This window comes from Oncorhynchus mykiss, chromosome 1, assembly GCF_057628025.1.
Source record: "Oncorhynchus mykiss isolate SJ-2025 chromosome 1, ASM5762802v1, whole genome shotgun sequence".
Lineage (NCBI taxonomy): Eukaryota > Metazoa > Chordata > Actinopteri > Salmoniformes > Salmonidae > Oncorhynchus > Oncorhynchus mykiss.
The window spans coordinates 65,079,125-65,092,293 of NC_143022.1; the positions used below are offsets into that span (position 1 = coordinate 65,079,125).

General features: G+C 44.3%; 1 protein-coding gene across 50 annotated transcripts in view; it reads right to left on the minus strand.

The window, feature by feature from the left end:
- The window catches only part of LOC110526377 (sorbin and SH3 domain-containing protein 1), an 83,664-nt gene that overhangs the window by 6,318 nt on the left and 64,177 nt on the right, over positions 1-13,169 (minus strand). For 32 of the 50 annotated variants that reach the window (XR_016496469.1, XR_016496471.1, XR_016496467.1 and 29 more), the window contains 8 exons: positions 6,845-6,930; positions 6,409-6,582; positions 4,623-4,669; positions 4,142-4,256; positions 3,569-3,694; positions 3,104-3,298; positions 2,308-2,865; positions 443-541 (listed from right to left, as the gene is read on the minus strand). Coding sequence is in view for 46 of the 50 variants with exons in the window: in XM_090236728.1 (XP_090092854.1) it covers positions 443-541; positions 2,308-2,865; positions 3,104-3,298; positions 3,569-3,694; positions 4,142-4,256; positions 4,623-4,669; positions 6,409-6,582; positions 6,845-6,930 (1,400 nt within the window). In the remaining 4 variants the exon portion in view is untranslated. Of the gene's footprint in view, positions 1-442; positions 542-2,307; positions 2,866-3,103; positions 3,299-3,568; positions 3,695-4,141; positions 4,257-4,622; positions 4,670-6,408; positions 6,583-6,844; positions 6,931-10,222; positions 11,699-13,169 lie in introns of all 50 variants that reach the window. The other 18 variants (XM_090236796.1, XM_090236741.1, XM_090236813.1 and 15 more) reach the window with 3 other exon arrangements.

Here is a 13,169-nt window from a genome sequence, read left to right on the forward strand (position 1 = left end):
CACCAGGAGAGATCGTGTTGGAGTCCGGCAAAGGGGTACGCATGGAAGAGCAAGACACTAGAGTGAGTGGCAGGTAGAATGTACAGTCACAATGAAATATCTGATACCATTCAAAAGAAGACATGCACAACCAATGGAGAGGAAAAGATGGCAGCAAGGTCATGCAAGAATGCTGTCATATTAATCTTATTGACTTGTTAAAACAAATGTTTTTGTTGTCGCAGAAAATCGAAATAAAAGTCGGAAGCTGAGTGACGCGTTTTAGTATAAATGATTTGTTAAGTGATGACGTTAAGTTAAATTAATATCTTGACATTGATGAGTTAAAGGAAACGACCACCGAGAAAACAAACCCCCACCGCATATTTCTAATCCAGAAATATCAAACTTATACGTTTTCTAATTGTATCGTCAGCCCACGACGTGCAAACCAGCACCTTACCGCAAATGAGTTAGCATTCATGTTGTTGTCGTGGATGTCAAACAACATGACAGGGCTCCTGGAGGTTCTACCATGGTAGTCACTCTCATTCTTCACCAGCTGTAAGAGGAACAATACACACATTAGACTCATGCAAATAGAAGTTCATGTCTACAGGACGCAATTCATTTTCAACCGTGTGTGCTGTAAACAGAATTGCAGTGGAAGTCAATACACACTCTTGGTGAGACGTACACTATACATACAAAAGTATGTGGACACCTCTTCAAATTAGTGGATTCGGCTATTCCAGCCACACCCGCTGTTGACAGGTGTATAAAATCGAGCACACAGCCATGCAATCTCCATAGACAAATAATCACAGTAGAATACCTTACTGAAGAGCTCAGTGACTTTCAACGTGGCACCGTCATAGGATGCCACCTTTCCAACAAGTCAGTTCATCAAATTTCTAGGAGCAACAACGGCTCAGGCGCAAAGTGGTAGGCCACACAAACTCACAGATCGGGGCTGCCGAGTGCTGAAGCGCATAAAAATGTACTGTGCTCGGTTGCAACACTCACTACAGAGTTCCAAACTGCTTCTGGAAGCAACGTCAGCACAATAACTGTTCATCGGGAGCTTCATAAAATGGGTTTCCATGGCTGAGCAGCCGCATATAAGCCTAAGGTCACCATGTGCAATGCCAACTATCGGCTGGAGTGGTGTAAAGCTCGCCGTCCATTGGACTCTGGAGCAGTGGAAACTCGTTCTCTGGAATAATGAACCACGCTTCACCATCTGGCAGTCCGACGGACGAATATGGGTTGGGCGGATGCCTGGAGTTTGGGGAAGGCCCTTTCCTGTTTCAACATGACAATGCCCCGTGCACAAAGCGAGATCCATACAGAAATGGTTTGTCGAGATTGGTGTGGAAGAACTTGACTGGAGTGTACAGAGCCCTGACCTCAACTCCATCGTACACCTTTGGGATGAATTGGAAAGCCGACTGCGAGCCAGGCCTAGCCCATCGTTGGTGCCCGACCTCACAAATGCACTTGTGGCTGAATGAAAGCAAGTCCCCACAGCAATGTTCCAACATCTAGTGGAAAGCCTTCCCAGAAGAGTGGAGGCTGTTATAGCAGCAAAGGGGGGACCAACTCCATATTAATTTCCCTAAAATGTTGGAATGAGATGTTTGACGAGCAGGTGTCCACATACTTTTGGTCATGAAGTGTGTCTCTCGAACAAAAGTCATTTTCTATAATAAAAAAACAAATCACATTTATATGTCCTATAAAAACATTCATACACTTGTTTCGTATTGTTCCCAAATCAATCTTGATCGTCAAATAGTAATCCAATTGGCTCCTCTTTGACAACATTTTACAACATCCCACTGGGTACATACTGGTTGAATCAATGTTGTTTCCACATCATGTCAATGAACGTGGAATAGAGGTTGAATTGATGTCTGTGCCCAGTGAGATGATGCTATAGTGGTGGGGGTCAAGATTCTGCAACAACTGTCTGAATCATTCAACATATTTCAAAAATACAAATCATGCACATGGTTTTCATTCCAAACACCTGAGGAGATAATTTACCACTCAAACATGTGCATGTGAGTAGGGCACACACAGAAACACATGCAGACCAAAATATGACACAGGAGTCGTGTAAGCTCTGCTGATTGCATTGGAGGAGGGTCAACTTTAGTTCAACATTACAATTAGTCATCATTCACTATCTATTGCACAATTATCTATCTAGAGGCATAATCAATGGAAACATCCTCTTATCGTGGCTCATGGAGGTGAGATCTCCAGTTCCAGCCACAGTGAGCCTGAGATGCAACACTGCACACCATGCAGTAGGCCAGATACCTCTGCAGGGCTATTTCGCCAGCAGCCCAGGGCTTCGCGTCCAGTGCCCCTGTCTCCCTCTGCCCCCTCCCCCTCCATCAAATCCCTCTCCAGGATGCGCAAGGGACTGGCCCCAGTCAGCCAGCTCTCCAGGCCCACCCCCCCACAGGGGCTCAGACTGCGGGACAGACGAGGAGAGGGAGGGGAGAGCAGAAAGTCCTCCCCCTGGGGAGGGGTGAAGGTGAGGTAAGGGGTGGCTGAGCCAGGGCGGGGTGGGTAGGGTGGGGGCAGGGGGGAGGCAGAAGGGGAGGCCATTGGGGAGATGCAGTAAGGGCTGCCGCAGATGGGGGGCACGGGGCTGGCGGACATGGAAGGGGGCAGGTATTCGCCCCAGCGATAAGACACAGAGGGGAGTGGGGGTAGAGGAGGGGTTGGGGCAGCAGGGGGGCCGGCACCCCCTATGGTCAGGGAGATCCACTCAGAGGAGATGGCGTGGACCTCGGGGGACACAGAGCGGCGGGGGGAGCGGGGGAGGGGCAGGGGGGACGAGATGAGCCGGTTGTTACGGACAAGGTTCAGCTTATAGACCAAAATGACCATTCAGAGAGAGAGAGAGAGAGGGGAGGACGAGGGACAGAAATGGAAAGGAAAGATGAAACATTAGACATGAGCAAAAAATGAACACAAATAATAAAGAAAAAGAAAAAGAATATTACAGCTCCAAAGTAAACAAAATTTAAAAAAGAGACAAACTTGGAGCGTTTGGGATTGTTGTATTCCTGGACAGACTGAGCTCTACAAGAGCGTGTGCCATTACCTGAGGGGAAGCATTGAGGCTGCGGTGAGGTGATTGGCCAATGGGCGGGTCTGGATAATCCAATCCATTCCTGACTCTGGGTCGTTTGTGCACCTCTATGTAGGTGACGGGGAAGATACCCTGGCGATTGGAACCGGAGACCTTGCCCTCGTACCAGTTCTCATCGACCCTGCGAATTAGGATGATCCTCTCTCCCTGTAGACAAATTGGTATCCCGTTAGCTCATATGATCGCACATTTCGATGCATAGCATTGAATAACATCACATCAAGCACAAAATAAAACACCAGCATGCACAATATTTATGTTAAACATACTGTATTTCCTGTATCATAACACTATGATGTTACTACTGTATGTTGTAACACTTTGCGATTTCCATTCTGCATTACGCAAAAAGAGGAACAAATGTTTCAGCCGCTCCTAAGCTCAATACCTTTTAAAAAACCCCGTTCTTCTTTTTACCTTTCTAAATGACATCTCCACCACCGTGTCCCCTGTGAAGTTGAAACGGGCTATGGCCTCTCCATACTCCAGCACCTGCACTGGGGCACTCTTCTTTGGCTGGGCCTTCTCCGTGGGGGGAAGGAGCTGGAGCAAACATACACACAAAGCCCAAAATGCATCGGTCAACTTCAATGCCAGAAACAAGTGTCAAGTTTAGGAGGGTATCAGTTAAAGTCAATGCAAGGTACCAGTGTCACATTCAGGAGGGCACACTGTGGTAAAAACGCTTTGCGACAGGAAACAAATATCTGTGTTTTTAATGGACATGTTCAGGTAGCACCTCCCTGTTTCACTCTGTTTCAGAACAGTTTCTTCTTACTGAACATGACTCCGGTGAATATCATTACTGGGACTCTTACTTAAACTTCTGAACTGACTGGTGTCATAAACCTGATGAACTGACTGGTATCATAATAACCCTGCACTGACTAATCTGTTTGGCACATCAGTCTGTACCGTACTATAGTGAGTTCCATCTAGTAAGAAAAGGTCAGAGTTCATTTTGTGTCAAAATACAGGAAGTGGTTGTACCTCAACATAACTCCGTGGGAAGATGCCGACTCTGCCGTGATGCTCCCCTTCGAACCAATTATTATCCACCTGTCGAATGATGTACACAATGTCTCCCTTTTGAAATGGTAACTCCCTGAAAAAAGGGCAACAACAAACATAGGTTAGTTATTGGATTCAACAATATGCATTAATTTCAAAATGCAATATGAGCAAAATGTCAAAGGCATCTGAGCAATATGACAAAGTACGGCAGAAATATCACCCACTTTAAATATTTCACTCAAAGACTTAGAATGACGTCTCCCCACGTGTAAATTGCTATGTGAGAGTGGAGATTCATCTAAACCACCATCAGTCACACAAATGTTACATAGGCCTACATGTTACAGTCACGTGGTGATTACAACACACCAGTGTTTATATTTCACTGCAGCTTAAATGTATTTTGTGCATGCTCTTGAAATCACTTATGGTATGTGTGCAAATGAATTTGACCCACTTTAGAGTTTCTGCTCTGAAGTCAAACCGAGCCAGGGCTGGAGTTCTCTGTAAACAAACAAAGCAAGGACTGTTAGAAAATAAGCATGGATAAAGGAGACTGGACTCCAATGCCCTGTGACATGTACGGAACGATGGTTATTCAGTTCAGGCTGGTCTTGCATGCTAGCTTGCAAGATTCACACAAGACTATCTTCTGGTTTATGTTCACAGTCCTATTATACCCTCATCTTCATACCCTGTTACAGTGGTGTAAGTACTTAAGTAAAAATACTTTAAAGTACTACTTAAGTCGTTTTTTTGGGGTATCTGTACTTCACTTTACTATTTATATTTTTGACAACTTGTACTTTACTACATTGCTATTGAAAATCATTTACTTTTTACTCCATACATTTTCCCTGACACCCAAAAGTACTCATTACAGTTTGAGTGTTTAGCAGAACAGAAAATGGTCCAATTCACATATTTATCAAGAGAACATCTCTGGTCATCCATACTGCCTCTGATCGGGTGGGCTCACCAAACACACATGATTTACTTTTGATACTTAATAAAATCATCAAATCAAATACTTTTAGACTTTTACTCCAGTAGTATTTTAGTGGGTGACTTTAACTTTTACTCGAGTCATTTTCTATGAAGGTATCTTTACTTTTACTCAAGTATGACAACTGGGTACTTTTCCCACCACTGCCCTGTAGTAAGACATTGTTGATTCATAAAAAAACACATATCACTTTGTACATGCCAGTTGCAATATACATTCATTTTCTTCTCCACCGCTTATAACGCACTGGAAATTAACACTAACTTTTTTTATTATATGCTTCCAAAACTGAATAAAAACATAAACAAATATAATCCAGAGTACTAATTTGTACTGGTTACGTACAATGGTAATTAGTTCAAATGCATAAATGTTTTTGAGTGGCTTAATTTAATCTCTGAGCTCATCTGGTTGTTACTTGTGCCCTTTCAGTGACCCTGATCCACTGAGAATATTCTAGCAATGATCTGAGTGAAACAGCTCTTGTGACTGTGTTTCTGTCCGGTGGTAAATACTGGGCTACTGTGGGCTACAGTCAAACGGATAGAGCACTGCCAACAGAGGAAGCTGACTGATTAAAACGTAGTGCCTAGTGGTTAGAGCGTTGGTCCAGTAACTGAAAGGTTGCTGGATCGAATCCCCGAGCTGACAAGGTAAAAATTGGCCGTTCTGTCCCCTGAGCAAGGCAGTTAACCCACTGTTCCCCGGGCACCGAAGAAATAGATGTCGATTAAGACAGCCCCCCCGCACCTCTCTGATTCAGAGGGGTTGGGTTAAATGCGGAAGACACATTTCAGTTGAAGGCATTCAGTTGTACAACTGACTAGGTATCCCCCTTTCCCTTTAAAATGTGTGCCAGGGAATACACAGTGAACAGCAGGTTTATCATGATGATAATATATGTCCCAGAAACATAACGGGGGAGGGATCAAAACTGTGTTGTGCAAGCAAGTAATGCTAGCCTATGATCTGCTTACCTATGTTATGCTCCCTATGTTTGGGCGAGGGGGCCCGCTAATACAGGACTAATAAAGGCCCAGTACACTACCTTTATGAAGAAAAAATAAATAAATATATTTTTTATATACACTATATACAGTAGTCGGAAGGTTGCCGATGGGTTACTGGCATTTGTGGGCGGGTGCGTGTGAACAAACAGCTGACGCACCACTAACGCACACACACACTCAAAATAGCTGTCATGTTGCACAATGAGAGGGATGGTACTGTACTGTACCTCTGATCCGGATTTCCTCTTGTCTGTGTCGTTGATGTTGATGTTGAGCAGGTCTCCGAAGCGTTCATTAGTGATGAACTGGTGGTGGGTGGGAACGATTCCTGTGTGTCGCCTCGATGCTGTGTCAGCCTCCTCCTGCTCCCTCTTCAGCCGCCGCTGCTCTTCCAGGATTTTCTGTCAGGGAAACACACCCTAATCTGCTAGTACATTTCTTTTGTATTTCACTTGTTCTTGTATGCCACATGAATAGTTGTGAGGACCACAGACATTTTCAAGATTTTAAAATTGTTACAATATTTCACCGTTTTAGTTTACACCGAAACGTTTTGAGTTCTATTTCTTGTTCAAAAAAGGGAGTGAAGCCCTATCAGGTTTTGTTGAGATGACTAGAAACTAAACATTTCAGAAATGATTAAAAACTATAAAGAAATGTTACCTCTTTGTCTCCATGGCGTCTCCTAACCACCTCATCCTGGCCGTCACCAAGGTCTCCTTGGGTCAAAGCCTGGGACGAGTCTGAATCTAGTACGAAAAATAAATTCATTATGTCCTGAAAATCTTACAAGTGATTGAACATTTTCACATGACAAAATTCATCAATAATGCTGCTCTCAATATCTGTAATATACACTGCCATTCAAAAGTTTGGGGTCACTTTGAAATGTCCTTGTTTTTGAAAGAAATAACATCAAGTTGATCATAAATACAGTGTAGAAATTGTTAATGTTGTAAATGACTATCGTTGCTGGAAACGGCTGATTTTTAATGGAATATCTACATAGGCGTACAGAGGCCCATTATCAGCAACGATCACTCCTGTGTTCCAATGGCACGTTGTGTTAGCTAATCCAAGTTTACCATTTTAAAAGGCTAATTGATCATTAGAAAACCCTTTGGCAATTATGTTAGCACAGCTGAAAACGCCTGTTCTGATTAAAGAATCAATAAAACTGGCCTTCTTTAGACTAGTTGAGTATCTGGAGCATCAGCCTTTGTGGGTTTGATTACAGGCTCAAAATGTTCAGAAACAAAGTACTTTCTTCTGAATCTCGCCAGTCTATTCTTGTTCTGAGAAATGAACAGTGAAGAGGCGACTCCGGGATGCTGGCCTTCTAGGCAGAGTTCCTCTGTCCAGTTCCTTTGCCCATCTTAATCTTTTCTTTTTATTGGCCAGTCTAAGATATGGCTTTTTATTTTCAACTCTGCCTAGAAGTCCAGGATCCCAGAGTCACCTCTTCACTGTTGACGCTGAGACCGGTGTTTTGCAAGTACTATTTAATGAAGCTGCCAGTTGAGGACTTGTGAGGTGTCTGTTTCTCAAACTAGACACTCTAATGTACTTGTCCTCTTGCTCAGTTGTGCACAGGGGCCTCCCATTCCTCTTTCTATTCTGGTTAGAGACAGTTTGTGCTGTTCTGTGAAGGGAGTAGTACAAAGCGTTGTACGAGATCTTCAGTTTCCTGGCAATTTCTCGCACGGAATAGCCTTAATTAGGCTGACCAGTTTCAGATGTTTCTGGCCATTTTGAGCCTGTAATCGAACCCACAAATGCTGATGCTCCAGATACTCAACTGGTCTAAAGAAGGACAGTTTTTTGCTTCTTTAATCAGAACAACCGCTGTGCTAACACAATTGCAAAAGGGTTTTCTAATAATCAATTAGCCTTTTAAAATGATAAAGTTGGATTAGCTAACACAACGTGCCATTGGAACAGAGGAGTGATGGTTGCTGATAATGGGCCTCTGTACGCCTATGTAGATAGTCCATTAAAAATCAGCCGTTTCCAGCTACAATAGTCATTTACAACATTAACAATATCTACACTGTTTTTATGATCAATTTAGATGTTATTTTAATGGACAAAAAAAAAACAAGGACATTTCTAAGTGGCCCCAAACTTTTTGAACGGCAGTGTATATATTTTTGTTTTTAAATAACCCTAACGCATTGCAATACCACAATTCCAATAGATGTATAAAGCATAGTTTGACAAAGCAAGGGGACTTGTAACATTGTACCATATAGAACTAGTCATGCTCCAAAGAAAAGGTGTAATTTTCAGTATGATAAAGGAAAAATACACAACCCCCCCCCCCCAAAAAAAAAAATAGTGAAAAAAACATACACTAAATGTACAAAAACATTACGAATACCTGCTCTTTCCATGGCACATACTGACCAGGTGAATTGAGGGGAAAGCCTTATTGATGTCACGCGTTAAATCCACTTCAATCCGTGTAGATGAAGTGGAGGAGACCGGTTAAAGAAGGACTTTGAAGCCTTGAGACAATTGAGACATAGATTGTGTACGCGTGCCACTCAGAGGGTGAATGGACAAGATGTAAGTGCCTTTGAACAGGGTACGGTGGTAGGTGCCAGGCACACCGGTTTGTGTCAAGAACTGCAATGCTGCCGTTTTTTGTTCTCGTGTTTATCAGTTTCCCGTGTTTTATCAAGAATGGTCCACCACCCAAAGGACATCCAGCCAACTTGACACAACTGTGGGTGTTCTGAATGTTTGTACACTCAGTCTGTATTCTTGTACAGTATATATAGTAGCTGCGGTGTGTCATTGTGAACTACTATACAAAGTATTTTATTGAAGCGCATGAATGTCTATCTACAGTATATGGGGGAGGTCAGCAGCAGAGCAGTTCATGGATCAAGAGAGTGGATCTTATAACTACCATGATGGATCAGGAGGGCTCAAATGTGTTGTTGTTGATGAGCTAGAGAAATATGAGCTGTTAGTCATCGAGAGAGGGGGGGGGGGGTGCAAATCACTATAAGGAAGGTGTTCTTCATGTTTTGTACACTCAGTGTAAATTCCCACATGCACGAAACAACAACAAACACAGTAACACACCATGACTAAGCTTTAGGGTGTTGTTGATGGGGGGAAAAAGGCAGAGAGAGAGAGAGAGAGAGAGAGGTTGACAGCTATAGAGGCAACAAATACTTGTATAAAACAATTCAGATACAATAATGTGACTATGATATGGTTGTTGTACAATGTGAACACATATCACCCATCACCAATGAGTCATCTAAATTCCACACGGACATGTTTAGTGCCTCATCCCAGTCACCACTAACTGCACTGCGTTACTCATCTTGCTTCCCACCCAGCCTTTACCAATAGACATTGCACAGTGCCTCCAAGCAAGCACCATAGTAAACCCCTATGACTCCCAACCTCTGTGACAGAAATCCATGTTTTATCGCACAGAATAAACACAGGAAATGCCAATGCCAGCTATGTGTGAAGCACATAGTCTCTAATTGGAACACCAGTCCTGTCAGAATGAACAGAATGGAGGATGACAGATGAATGGAGGATGCACATTTGTTTACCTCAAAGCTGACCAAATCCAAATCCACAAAGCCTTAAAAAAGATTCAGGGTAACACATTGCTTGAGGGTGTATACAGTACGCAATGCCATAACAATAGCCCACACCAACATTGCATGGCATTTTACATGAAATTCAATATATTTTAATCAAAATGAAGGTGTCATGCAAAGTTACTCAAGTGTTTTGTGATGGGTTGGTGGGAAAACAATTTCGTCGGGCAAGAAAGTGAAAATGGAAAAACCACCAAAACCAAAACACCAAAAACTGAAATGGAGAGGCTGCATTGTCACTTTGTCACGAACCACAGAGACTAAAAAGATGGAAGGTGGTAGCATCACGTTGTGAAAGAAACAGACACAATGTGAGGAAGAAAAGTTTGGAGAATAAACCAAATGAGTGGCCATAGAGATCGGCACGGGTGTGTAGGAAGGGTGAGGAGTATGGGGAGGAGATAGCCACCTCTGCGATGAGCTGCCAGCGGCTGCAGAAGATTCCCATTGGCGTCAATGCCTCCCCCATTAGTCAGGTTGTTGTCACTTTCGGTCGGTGCACCCTCCCCAGTGCCAAGCCTCTCCAGCACCTCCAAGGAAGAGAGACGCTGTGGGATGAGGGGCCTGGGCTCACTAGAATGGGTCTGTGACCTTTGACCTGCCATCACCTTAGTGGCTGAGAAATAATTTTTGGCCCGGTGAGACTGGAGAGACCTCTTCACCATGAATGGTGCAGGGCCCATGAGCAAGAGGTTCGCGGGGAGAGAGGAGGAGTTCTTTATTTTCTCCTGAGTGGAGAGTTTGTCCTGCTGGGCTGAGGCCTGCTGCTGCCTCTCATGCCGCCGGATGGTGGTGAACCGGGTATAAGAGGCTGGGCAGGAGCCTTTGCACTTGCTGCTGGGTTTAAGGTGGTGGTGGTGGTGGTGGTGGTGGTTGTGGAGGTGGTAGTTGTGTGGGGGAGCAGATGGAGTGACTGGTGCTGGGGGACTGTTTGAGGTTCTGGAGAACGTGACCACTGGGGGTTTCTCTTTTGGTACTTTCTCTGTGGAGCCGTGCTGCTCTATCTCTACGTCAGTCCCAGAGAGAGACTCGGCTCGCAGGGTGTCACTGTACTCCGAGGATGCCACCGCCTCCACTATCTTGCTGCCTGATAGAGAGGCCTCGTCTTGGGCTACCTTGCCCTCCGTGTCCTCCAGGGGGCAGCCCTCTGTCTGCCCAGGGTCAGTGACCAGCAGCAACTCAGCTGAGACGGCAGACACCATGAAGAGGTTGGCGGCGCCGTGGTTGTGGGTGGGGCCAGTGGGTAGCGTTGGCATGGAGGAGGAGCGTGTGGGAGTTAAGCTGGAGCGCTGGATGATCAGTTCAAACGCCGACACCCTTGATGACACAGCGTCCCGCTGGGGAATGTTCCCCCCTGCCTCATCCCCCTCCCCATCAGTTTCATTGATCCCCACCTTTTCAAACAAGGAGGTCAGGCTACGGACACTCCCGTGGGGGCTGGAGCCCACCGAGTAGGAAGGCCTCTTGATGCTGTGCATGTTCCGGTATAGGGTGGAGAACTCGGCTGTGCTCCTTCTAGTCTCAGGGTTGCCATTTTGAAAACCAGTCTCAGAATCAAGAGGGAGATCATTGGACTCTGAGTCTGTGTTTGAGTGTAGTCCGCTCTCCCGGGCCTCTGCTCCTGTGCTCCCTGTGTATATATCCTCACAGCTGTGTGCCTTTGGGTGCTTGGCAGGCACAGTCCTCCTGTCCTGGCTGTCACCACCAGGGGCCATCAGCTTAGGTTTGAACTTAGAGGGGAGGATTTGGGGTATGCAGCCTTTGGCGGCAGATAAGGGCTTCTTATTCTTACACTGGTAACCTAGGGCATTACTGGCAAGAACTGATCGACTATTTACAGAAGAGCAGGGGGAAATGATATAGCCATTCCCACCTTGATAATCCACTGGCAAGCATGCAGAACAACAGAAATAAACAGCGTATTAGGTTACAATGGTCACAAATTCACACCCACTGAAGAACAATACAGGGTCAACACATTTCTAATGGTTCCATCAGAAGTTGATGGGAGGGAGAAAAACACTTGATTCATTTCACGTCAAGTAACAAATGACTTTGCTATAGTACAAGTGACTCTGTTACGCCACAAATGGCTCTGTTATACAATGAGTCATGATACCTGTAAAATGAAGTAAAATGCTTTGTTTTTAGTTGGAGCAGTGAAAATGTTGATTTTGATTAAGTGTGTAGTATTTTCACTGGATCTGATATGCTTATTCAATCACAATCGTTCATAATTAAATTGGTAGTGATCGTAAGCAGCGAACATAAAATAAACCAAACAACAGAAAGGGCAAAGAGCAGGGAAGTACGTCATGCATGAAATGCTTTGTGATGTAATGTTGGTAAGCTTGTTGTTCGAGTGAAACACTGGACTTCCTTTTCTAATATTTGCCTCTTGAACCTCACAACAGAGAGCTTTGAAAATGTGTATTTAAAAAAATGATCCAGTAAACCGTTCATACTGTACGTGTTCATAAGAAATACAGATGACTCTATAAGCTACTTGCCTATCTACGCACTACTTAACACAAACAATACCTACGAAATAAGCCTCAGCATTGAGGAATCACAGGCCACAGTCTCAAATGAAACGGTAAAGAACGACAAGGTCGCTCACACCCCTGTGAGCAACTAACTACAGCATAATATTCAGCAAGACACACCTGCTGTGATGAGGAGGCTATGGTTGACTCTCACCTAAGTAAGTGATGTGCTAGTAATGCCAAGTACTGTATGTGCTGGTTCTACCACAGTAAGGAAGGATGACACATAACTGCCACCAGCTGTCGTGAAAGTAACTCCACAAGGATTCCAAATTCTAACTGCCATTATTCTTATGAGTCTGTCATTTTGGCTCAGTCATAATATGGCAGACCTGCAATATCCTCAGTGTCCTGTTTGAGCTCCACACACTGAATAAGTTGAATGCTACTGTTATTCACATGAATATGACATTATAAGGGGACGTTACAATCTTAGCCACCAGAACAGCCTGCAGGAAGCAAAGTTCGCTGACAAACAAAGTGTTCCATTATTGTTTGAAAGAGCACGAAGCAGAACCACGCGATGAGTTGCTTCTTTGTCTCTTTGTCTGCACTTTGTCTTGCTCTGTTGTACTGTAAGTGAGTGTCCAAGGCGGCGTTCCTCTGGCAAGCCATGACGAGAAAGCGTGCTAGTCAGTAAACTAAGTTTGCTCAAGATAACTCTGGGCGGAATTCTCTTTTACAGCAGTTTCCACATTTTATGGAAAAGGGACTTCAGGCAAGACTTTTATAGGATAGGGACTTGAACTGCAGTCAAGTCATCTGGTAACTTTGTTTCCCAATACAGTAGGTCTACTAGCCATCTAAAAT